The sequence below is a fragment of the Melanaphis sacchari genome, unplaced genomic scaffold (assembly GCF_002803265.2).
Source record: "Melanaphis sacchari strain LSU unplaced genomic scaffold, SCAv2.0 Contig24_pilon_pilon, whole genome shotgun sequence".
In the NCBI taxonomy this organism is placed as follows: domain Eukaryota; kingdom Metazoa; phylum Arthropoda; class Insecta; order Hemiptera; family Aphididae; genus Melanaphis; species Melanaphis sacchari.
This window is the reverse complement of record NW_020271125.1, coordinates 1,189,202-1,201,905: the sequence shown is the minus strand read 5'-3', so window position 1 is coordinate 1,201,905 and position 12,704 is coordinate 1,189,202. Positions and strand designations below refer to the sequence as shown.

Genomic DNA, 12,704 nt, shown 5'->3' with positions numbered 1-12,704 from the left:
CGCCGCCGCCGCCGCGGCCGGCCGGCGGTACGGCGGGCTTGCGGAGCGCCGCCTGGCGCGCGCGCGAACCGCGGAGGGAATTATGCCGATTGTGCGGGAACGGGGCAACATCGACGCACGGGCGGCAGCGGCGGCGGCGGGGCGGTCAGACGAGAGTGGAAGCGAAAAAAACAAAAAAAACAGTCGGACCGGCGCGTCAGAGACCTGACACACTACGCCGGGTGTTGCGTCATTCCACCGGCGGAGAGAACGTGCGCGCGCGTTTGCGGGCGATGGACTGGCACAAAGGTCGGTGGCGGGGCGGGCAGGCGAATCGATCCGATGGTGTGAGTGTGTGAGTATATGTGTGTGTGTGGCACATCACCAGCTGACGGCGGCGGCAACCTTGGATAATATTATTTTTCTTCCGAACACATCGTATTTTAATACGGTACGAGAGATAAAGCTCCCCTCCCCGATGAATTTTTCGTGGTTTTTTTTTTATTATTATTATTCAACAATAGTCACGACCGACTGCAGGTACAACGCGGTGACAATATTATTTCGTATTCCGAGCAGAAGCGCAAGTGACAGTATTTTGGATATGGGAGGGTACCTTTCCTCTTCTGTTCATCGCGCTGATATTTCGAGTTTGCGACGTTAAGTCGATAAGATTTTTTTTTTATATCTTCTTCTTCCTTTTCGCACGAAACATTAAAATATATTTTGTACGATAAGTAACACACCAACAGCTGCACGGGCGTTTGGCGAGACGAACGACGAATTTTCATTGTATATTCGCATCGATACGACTGCGTGATTATAATATCGTGTTGCTTTTACGTCACACGAAATATAACGTTATATCGGAACCATCGGAGACGAACAGCACGTAATAAACGCATAAATATTCGCATAAAAACGTTTACATTTTGGCAACTATTCAATAATACAATTAGACAGCAATGATGTATAACTTTAAGCAATTTTATTTTTGGATTTCCGTGAAAAAAAAAATGTGCGATTTAATGTAGAACTTAGCTAGTGTTTTCTCGAAAACTAAAAGCTATTACACAATAAAAAAACAAACGAGTTACAGTTTGTAATTGATACGCAATAAATAGGTACAAGTGTAGGCACAACTGTACAAAGAAAAGGATTTCAAAAAAAATATTTAATCGCGTTCTTATGCATAATGAAAATAATCTAGTTTTGTATACAGTAGAATGAGCACGTATTGTTTTATAATAATATAGTTAAAATTATTCATAATTTTTTAAATCATCATTCCAGATGATCTCTATTTAATAGCATTTTTATAAAATGTACAGACACCATACAAGAAACAGCAAAAGTACCTCATACTTTGACAATTTTTTTTTGCATACTTAACGAGTAAATAAAAAATATTAACTAAAAAGTGTTTTTTTTTATTTTTCTGTTATTTATGAAAAAAGAATAGAAGTAGTATTTAATTAACAAATGAAAGCATATAACATGATAGTTAAAAATCCTCAAACTTAATGGCAATAAAAAAAAAAAAAAAATTATTTTGTAAAACAACTTACCAAACGCATAATATTATAATAAAATAAACATATATTATTTATTAAAATAAATTGATGTTAAGTGAATTCTAGAGATTTACAGTAAAACTATCGTAAACATACATTACATACAAAAAATTACTAAAACTTGCCAAATTATTTCAAATCCATACAAAATACCACTGCAATTTATTATGATAAATATTTTATATCCAATTTCATCTACCGAAAATAATCGGCACGGTATATGCTTGTATTATAAAGTGAAATTATTAATTCTCCAATATTCGTTGACCGAATTAACCTACCTAACGATGTATAATATATATTTATCGATTATACGCGGTTTATACTTTCTGTCTTGTAAAATAGCCGAAGGCCCGAAGTCTACGAAAATCGAAGATGTCACGCAGCGCATATACATCGCAAAACAGAATTCGCGTTGTCGTTGGTGGGGGAAGGGGGAGGAGGGGATTTATTATGGGCTGAATGATTTATTTTCGGTTTGAATCGGATGTCAGGAAGGAATTTTGGCAGAGGAGTGTCTTTACCGGGTCGAGAAATTCCACACTGTGTTTTCGCATAACGTATAATAATACCGTTATCGAAATGAAAACATCAGTCCACCAAACCCGACGTCGCGTAGTTTCAAGCGGAAAATAATAAAACGCGTTAGCTGGGAATCGATATCCGCAAGACTGGAATCACAACGAACAACGGAACATCGTGATAATATTAACATACTCGTATTAAACAGTTGTCAATAATATTATATTATTGTTATAACGGCGACAGTAATAATAGAAATTAATTTAAAACACAATAAAATTATAATTATAATTATTATTATTGAAATCGATTATAACACCTATATTAGGTATAACATTAACGACAAAAATAATTGTCACAATTATTATTATTATCATGACATATTACCCGCGAGTTCCGTGTAGACATCGTCCAATCGTTTTAACGGACTTGCATATATTATTATCACACATAATAATAATTAATAATTATTATAGCTAAAAAGTAAAAACTACGACACACTCGCACCGGCTGCTTCGTAGGCACCGTACACTCCGATAGCATAGTGACGACATCTAGTCCGCGCGCACAATATAATATATCGTCGATACACTACACAGTGTTATAATCATTATTATCTAAATACGCATAAAATCGTATACAATAATGCGCGCGTACATACATTTTGCGCTAAAACGGCTGCGCAAATAATATTATCGGCAAAACAATAATAATAATAATAATAACTATTATTACTATTATTATTATATTTTCCCGACGGCGGAACGCGTAGGTACATAACAATATTACAATATTATGGTTTTTGCCCGCCTAAAATACGCCGCGGGTATACTCGATGTCCGGTACGGCGTAATACCACGATTGCTCGAGTAAGGTGAAATAACAAGCGACGACGTTCATGACTTATCGAACGCGCGAAACGGAAAATATCGCGTAATTTTTTTTTTTATTTTTTATTTTTTATTACCGTAAAAGTGGATGGCATTACTACGGCGGCCGGCTGCTGCGGTGACGGCGGCGGAGACCGTAGCGCTGAAGTCGGCGTCGCGATCGTGTTGTTGACAAAGCGTTAAGCGGCTGCGGCGGCGGCAAGAAAACTACTAACGCCATCGTCGTCGTCGTCGGCGCGCGCGTTCTCTCATGGAGCGACGTGCGACAAACGGCGGCAGCAGTACGCACACAATACACGGTTCAAAAACGAAGGCGGCGGCGACTGCGGGTGATGACTGATGGCGGTATAATAATAATAATAATAATAATAATAATAATATGGTATAATATTATTGTGATGAGCGACGGGAGTGCACGGCCGTGCACTTGTGACTGGCGTGTGCGGTGGGGTTTTCGAAAAACCCGCGAGCGCGGACAAAATATTACGACTGCACCGCGGTATATACCTAACCTACGCGTCGAAAACTTTCGCACCAACCCATTCGGGGCCTCCCGTGTTCGGCGGCGGCGGCGGCGCGCACGCACGTTTTGCCAAATATACTGACGGGCCGGCGGGGCGGGCGTAGGAGTGTATATGCTACTACGCTAGGCGCCTCGGCTGCTGCCGCCGCTGACGACGGCGACGACTGCGACGACGTTCTGCGGTCGCGCGCGAGCGCGAGCGATCGTACGAAATGTGTACGTATCATATTATTATTATAATAATATCATGTTGTGTATGATGATAATTTATCGTACGGTTCAGCCGAACGGTATGTTCGCGAAAATAATATTAATTGCAACTAATAATAATAATAATAAATAATAATACCTGCCTGTGTTGAAGAACGCGAATTGTTTGAAGTACCGACACGATCGTGTATAGGCTATATTGTGCGGTATAACAATAATATATATTGTAACACATATTGTAGCACTATTAGCAGAATGGTAAAAATTTTTAAACGCTTAACGGTATATTCGGGTACGGCACGATAATGACTATATATTATTATTATTATAAACGCCGTACGCCGAAAAACCCAAACGATCGAGAATCGTACATTTTATCATTTGGTCCAGACTGGTTAAAATTCGTAGGTATATTAAACAATCAAATATCTGTTTATTTCTCAAGAATACGTTTTAGAAATGCAATCTCTCTCTCAGCTATTCCATTATTCATTATACCGTTCTAAATTTTACTGACCGACTATAAAATATTAGCGTAATTCGTTTATTACTCGTAACCGAGTGACAAATCAGTTACAGTTGAGTGACACAAATAACGCCACTTATGTATGGGTATTGCGTGATTAGAGACGGCAAAAGAGTGAACTCTTTTAGTAGCAGGTAGTTAGAATCAAGTACTTATGCATACTAATATACTATCTACACAGGGTCCTTCCCGAACTGCAGTCGTAAGTTTTCAAAATCATACTTAAAACGTAATAATGGGAGAAAAAAACGAGAACACAGTGAACCACCTTGGCATGATATATATGTGTATATATATATTATATATATATATATATTTAATTAATACACTTACCCAAATCCATAGGATAAATCCATGAGTTGATATCTAAGATCAGTTCCATCTTGAAAGATTCGCTCTCGCAGTGCAAACGGCTCACTGAAATAACGAACAAAAGTTAAGGATATTATATAATAACAATTATAGTACAACATATTCAGTGCAGTTTTCACTGAAAACAAAGTAGGCATCAATAATAGAAAAACATTGTTTTTATTTTCATTCAAAAACAGGAAATTATATAATATATACATAATAAATAAGTCATCAGGACATATATATATACATATAAATACATGCATAGTATAATACAGAATAGGTCAAATTTATAAATACTAGTTCACTTTAGCTATTGAAAACGAAAGAGAAAACACGATAATAGGTTATCAATAGTAAGATAGAGCAAATATTTGTATTAATTATAAATGTATTACTTATATTAATACCTACATATAATAAAGGTATCAAGAAAATATTAACGAACTTGAAAGATTCTTCGTTAAGTACTTAAATGAAAATAATAGTTCAGTACATCTATATATGTAAGTAGAGTTAATACGCGAGATTAACGTGTAATAACTGTACAATACATATATACTTTAACATTAAACAATATAGGTAAAAACTAAGAGAATTCATAGATTTTTTTTATAGTTAAGTAATAATAATAGTTATAATTTATTGTTGAGTCGTGTGATGCAAAATAAAAGAATAAAACATCTATAAAAAAACACCTAAAACAGACAACAGCAATAAATTACTCTGAAATCATTTATTATAGAATTGAACATTAAAAATAAAACAAACACACAAACATTTTTATTTAAGGTTAGAAAATAACAATTTCGCTGTATATTACCTATATAATTTATAAAATAACCACAAATGACTAAAAAAAAGCCAATTACGTTTTTCATGTTTTATTTTTTTAATAAAATATGTGGTAAATATATAATTAATTTATCGGATGCAAATGTATGATAATTTCCCAAGTTTCGGCAACAGTTTGGACTTTCAGCTGAAAACAGATTATTATATAACGCACTAATGCATAATTTTCAAATTTCTCCGGGCAATAACTAACGCACGGCCCCATCGCGCTGACTAACATCAATTCAGTACCGGAATCGATTTACCGCCATCATTCAGTGACAGTATTAAGGATTAGCGTTTAGACGATTACTTCTCCCTAACCTCGAATGGGACTTAATTAATTATTTTTAATATAAAAATGCTAAAAAACTATAATTTATTCAGTAAATATTATAAAAGTTTTAAAATAATATAATAAGAATAAAATGTTTAAGTTCCTACACTTGGACAATACTTAGTAAGAGTATGAACATATTTACTTTCGCATATTATTTTGTGTCACGATATTAAATTTACCCCCCCTCCTCTTTAAAGTTTTGTTAAAAATGTTAGTGTAATCATTATTGTACATTTTACTGTGTTGTAACTTATCTCTTTGCCACCCTAAAGCCTCGATCATGTTGTATAAATGAATCACGTATTTCCACGAACGTTATTTAAAACACCAGCATAGGTTAAATTAATTTCATATATATATATTTACACAGGTAACTGGTTAATTGGTAAATACATTAATCCTACATAAATCAACAAAATAATATGCATTTTCGTGCACATATATTTTAACATATACAAGTTAGATATTGAGATGACTCCTAAATAGCAAAATCTGTTTAACCGCGATTCAGTCAATACCATTTAATTAAATGGCGATGACGCACTTCGAACGCTTACAACTTATAAGCTTATAGTGTGGGAATGAGAAGAAAGAAACACAGAAACACACACTGTAAAATAAATCTATTTAGAAATAATACAATGTGCGCGAAACGAACGTTGTCGTTATACAATAAATAATAATAATTACAATTTTGTATACACGAGTAACCTAACCGGAAAATAATAATTCCCACAATATCATTCTTCATTAATATAATGTACTCTATTTCATATTCGTGGTCGTATGGTAAAGCACGACATCACGTCGTCATTTTCACGAGAATTTAAAATTGATGAACGAATTTAAAAACTGATTTTTAATCGAAAGTAGGTTAAGTCGGTTCTACAGATGATACTATATAATATGTATAATGTACACATTAATTTCATATTCATCGATTACTATTTGTTAATATCATACGATGACCAACTATCACCAGAAGTATGACGAATAATTAATAAATAAATAATAATTCTATATACTACATACTAAGTAATATGTTTTTTGATTATTATTATAATTGAAATAATAATAAATAATAATAACAATTTGCAGTAGGTTCTATGAATTAACACAACAACTTTACTGCTTGTATTAAACAACGGTGCATTTCGGCTCTTCTATAGTATGATATTCGTATTACCTATAGTATAGTGAATATCACTATGCATACACAGGTGTGGCTCATGTTTGTACAATAAATAATTTAGTAAAAGAAGTAACAAAACAAAATAACCAACAAACTAGAAAAAAAATTATAATTTTAGAATAATTACTATACTATTATGGCTTACATCACTCGAATATGTCACCACCGAAGTAATACTTAGTGTTTTTACACATTATTATTAAATTCATATATATATATATATTATAAAACGTTGCTAATTAAGACGACAGCTATTTTTCAATGTAAAGAGAATTTTATGTACTTACATCCAAGAAATATTTAATATATTTGAAACCTTTAGAAATGATGTACTGACATTTATGTATAATATAAAGTAATTATTATAGTTCACCGTAAGTCGTAATAAATTCAAATTTTCAACTATGAAACATCAAAATTCATGTATAAAATATTATTTTAATACATACAATTTTAAAGACAAATATTTTGTTATAATACATCAAAATCAGATTGAGGTACCAAGTGAAAAATATGAATAATAAGTAATAAGTATATATTACTTAATGAATTTTTATTTATTATTGTCTAAAGTTTCTTGAATACATGGGAATTTAACATTATTCAATGAAGTAAGATATTTTACTTATAAAACTAAATCACAACGATGATTGTAAAAAAAATTAAAAGACCTTCAAATATAGGTACCTACACACTTTCTAATTTAATTAAATATTTTATTTTAATTACATTTTCACGTTTAAAAAACAATAGTTTAATGTGCAATAATTTGATTAATTTTTTATTCACTGAAATTATTTATATTAAAGTTTTTAAATAAATATAACCATTCATAAAAAATACAAATATTTTCAACTTGAACAGATTTTTGATTTATTTAATGAATATAAAGGAAATTTTCTCCAATAACTTATATATGCACGAATGAAAAGGTGTACGATATACGAACAAATAATATAATATATATCAATCTTAATATCCACAGTAAAACAGTGATATTTATGCATTACTCTTAATTTTCTATTATAAAGAGCAATTAACAATAGAAAGGCTTTTCTAAATAAATATTTTAAAGTATAATAATTATACAATATTATATTAAATCTTACAAGTGAACTTTTAAAATTATTATTATTATTTTTTTTTTTTAATTAATCGTTACAGAATATATGTTAATTATATTTATTATTCCTCAATTATAAACTTACCGAAATTTCCAAATTACCTGTTAAACTTAATAAATAATAATTAATAATAAAATAACAAATAATTTAATGGCAAACATTTATAATCTAATAGAAACATTCCCTATATATTAAGTCAGCATAATGATAACGAATTATTGAAAATTGCTTCTTCAAATATAAGTAGGTAGTATACTAAATAATTTCAATTCTATATAATTAATCAAGGGTAGAAGACTACCAATATAAAGTTTTAATAAAAAAATTATATGATTGAATTAAAAATGTTCACTTGATAAATTAACTACACATCTAGATAACATGGCTGAAAGACTAAAATTTAAACTACTAGATGTTAAGAAGTACTTCTTTTACATTATAATAATTAATATTATACAAATACATTTTCATTAATATAATATTCATACAAAAATAGCCAATATTATTATGTAAATTAAGGTGTAATTCGCAAGAAAAAATACATTCTCTGCTCTGATTTGCAGTATCTAAAATAATCAATATTTCGATAAGAAATCTCATATACAAATACCAACGAATAATATTTTATCACTATAGTAATTGCAGTATATAAATAAATATTATTATTTACCTTAAATGTTTAAACATTTTTTATAGAATACAACTAAAAGTTTGCAAAAATAAAGTTCAATATAATATGAATAAAAAAAACCATATCTATTATTTGGGTACATTATTATTTTATTTTACTGTAAATACGAAACTGTATAAATTATTCATTAATAATATAAAGCATTTTATTAAATTAAATATCTCTTAATGTTTATTTTTTTTTTTTTATTTACAATATGATACACTTCTAAGAAGCGATACATACAGTATATAAATTATTAAATACACAATCATAGACAAGGTACCAACAAAAACTGGGTGTGGTCAATAGTTTTGTTTTGCACGAACAAACCACGAATTGAAGCAGACCTTGAATTCGCAAAACGATTTTAAAGTACCCACCTAGCTATCAGTTAATACTTATTTTTATTCATTAAAGTGTTTTTCAATTTTGAACACATGAAAATGCTAAAAATTTTAAAATTTTATAAAAAGAATAAAATTAATTATATTTTTATTCAAATTTTAAATCAAACATTTTATCAAAAAATAAATAAATAAATAAATACAAAATACAAAATAATAAAAAAATATACTAAGAATAATTTCATTAAAAAAAAATTTACGAACTTAGTAAGTTCAAGATTAAAATTTTACAATATTTAAAAATCTTTTAAACAGAGTTCAAAAACGATAAAAAAATATTCAAAACTATTTTTATACATTTATATAATTCTTAAATAAACATCGAAGAAATTATTTTGTGTTTATAAGATTCTTAAAAATTGTTTAATAATGAAAAACTTTTCCTCCTCAACGGGAATTGAATATGGGTCTTTACATTCATGCAAAGAGTTTTTGGTTATTTTTAGAAATATTTTAGTAAATTACTAGCTAACTGGACTATCTTAAGTATCACATGTATCTAAGTTCCAGTAAATATATGAACACATGAAACGTAAAAAAAATAAGTGAAAAATGTCATTTTAGAACTATAGATTATCTTTTCTTTACATATACTCGTAATCTAAAACTAAGATTTATTGTAATAGTAATTTTTGATAAATCAAGTTTGTGATAACTTAACATGTAACTTTTCATCTTTCCTTGAAACAACAAAATTATAATGAACAATAGTTTAATTAGGTATACCATAACTTTCAAGATGTAAACAATAATTTGTAGAAAAGTAATATAATTTTTTATTTTAACAATTTAAGTTATTTAGTTAGTACAATAAGTAAAACAGATACATAATACTATTAAACTTGACTCGTATATAATAATATCAAGTAGAAAACTTTAATGATAAAATGTATAAGTAACATATGTTTAATTTTAGAATTGTATACCTTACTGAAGGCATCAAACAAATGATTTCTTGTAATAACACATCTTAATAATGTCTAAATAAAACAATGAATTTAAGATCGGCCAGTAAATTATATATCCATTTACTGAAACACACTCTGTCAAATGTTTTACAAGTTACTAAAAATTATACTATTAAAATATGTAATATGATTATAAAATAAAAATATTTGGTTCAATCTGTATAACATATTATACTATTACACGCATTAATTAAAGCTATATTTATATTTAATATGTATAATTTTACTTATACTTGTAAATGACCTTCCTATTGTTATTATATCGAGTGCACTTAAATTAAACCAGCATAGTAACATGAAAACTGTTACAAAGGTAATTAATATACATATAAATATATACAAAATATATTAAAATTAAATCAATATAATGTTACCAGAAGATGATTGTTCCAAGCTCTGTCATGGTATATGTTTTAAAATGTCAATATATGATTGCGATGGTTTATAGAATGAAAATTAAGAATAAATCGAGTAAAAATTGTTAAATAAAAGTTGCTCGAGAAGAGTATCCCGTTGTCCATTGACACTTGTGGCCTTGCTGAATGAGACTTCGATTCGAAGAGCTGGTACGCGCCTTAGCTATTGTGGGCGGCGCTCAAATTCATTGACGTCATACCGCCAACGCCGCCCAATGAACCCCCTGCGACCCACCGGGGTAACATTTCTCCTACCGTCACTTGAGCTCGCCCAGAATAAACATACATATATACATTTTCAGAAATATAAAAACCGTGAGACCTAAGTGTGTGTGAGTAATTTTGTTTTACTAATATTAAAACGTATGTGATAAAAAAAAAGGCTTAGGCAATACTGATATAATATACATAAACTAGGATTAAATCATTATTTCCAGAGAAACCCTAACTACGTTATAATTGGGTATTTTTCTAATAAAATGTTTATATCAAGGGCAACGGGCATTATAGGTGTTTCTTTCGGTTTGTTGGTATTGTTGAGTTACTATAGTAATACATTATACAGCATTTTGCTTTAATACCAGGTGACAGGTTTATGATCATATTGACCACTTACCAATAATCATAATGTGTAATAATTATAAAAACGAAGCAATAAAAATTAATAAACAAGTATAAATATTATAAAAACAACTTAGAAACAATAGCTAGAGAGCAACTTTTACTTTTTTTCAAAATCGAATTTCAAACATCTTATTGTGTTATAAATTCAGCATTTGTATACAATGGCTACAAAATACACAATGTTAGTTGATGGAGGAATAATGTACAGTTCGCTTTCTTTTGAATTTGTATGTTTACCGTTTAAATGTTTAATAGTTTATTAATGTTTTAGTAAAATAATAATAGATAATTTTTAAGTTGCATAAGCTGTTATTATACTTTATAATTCTTAAAATTGGAATAAATACTCGTATTTTATTCATTAATCATAAATTTTTATAACTTATTGTTAGTCCTGATATTGCTAAAAAATTTTATTTATACGTAAATAGATACTGTGTTAATTTTATTCGTGTTTTTGAGTATAATATTTTTATATTTCAAAACAATTACTAATAGGTTTAATATTTAATTACATAAAATAGTCATATTAAAATTGTATATAATATAGAGATAATAATTTGAAAATTAATGGTACTGGTGTATAATATTGTATACTTATATAATATATTTTTTTTAAATTTCTCACTAGTTTTGACAAGATGCATAAAACTGCCGAATAAAGGTAAAGAAATGTAAGCAAACCCTAAGTCTTTTTTGGATTGTTGATATGATAATATTATATATATAAATATAATACTTTCAAGACACTCAATTTGTTCAACTTCTGTATTACATAAATTTTCTAATTTGAAGCACTATATTATAATCATTAATCATAATAACTAAGTTACGGTGTCCATTATTTCATTAGTAACTAATTCTCACTACTCAAATAATCATTCCATTAGAATAATAAATTATCAATTAAATGCGATTACTTATACTACGATTTGTATTTTATGATCAATTATTACCTAGGTGTTAATTTGTTTTTGAAAGTTTATAAATATAAATAACAAATTATAAAATTTTAAAGTTCAGAATCTTTCTTGATGTAATACGCAATATATATACTAAAACATCGAATAAGTACTAAAATATACAAGTATAATATGGTAGTCAGATATTAAATTTATTTTAATAATATAAAAAATACAACATTTATACGACGTTCATCAACTATACGTAAAAGTAGTCATAAGATCATGCATTCATGCGGTAAGTTTAAAATATACTTAAAAAAATCGGTCACTAAATGTTTTTGTCATATAAAATATTAAGGTTTTTTTTTTTTTTTTTGAAATCAAAATTTAACATGATATAATTTTCAAAAAGTGACCGCTAACTTTTTAATTTTTTTAACACAAAAATATTAATGAAATAAACACTAATATTATTCATAACTATTAGTAGAATATTTAACAAAATTAAAGTTTTTTCAAGCAGTTATAATTAAATTACATTAAATAACATTAATCAAGAAACTAGTCATTTTATATCGTACATATGATTTTTAATAATTACTAAGCGACATATATATAATTATTGTAGTAATATATTTAATGAAAA

General features: G+C 28.9%; 1 protein-coding gene across 1 annotated transcript in view; it reads right to left on the bottom strand.

Moving 5' to 3' along the window:
* Positions 1-12,704, bottom strand: part of LOC112594992 (DNA-directed RNA polymerases I, II, and III subunit RPABC3) — a 59,580-nt gene that overhangs the window by 26,909 nt on the left and 19,967 nt on the right. Inside the window, exon 2 of the mRNA XM_025340050.1 lies at positions 4,558-4,641. Coding sequence (XP_025195835.1) covers positions 4,558-4,641 — 84 coding nt within the window. The remainder of the gene's footprint in view (positions 1-4,557; positions 4,642-12,704) is intronic.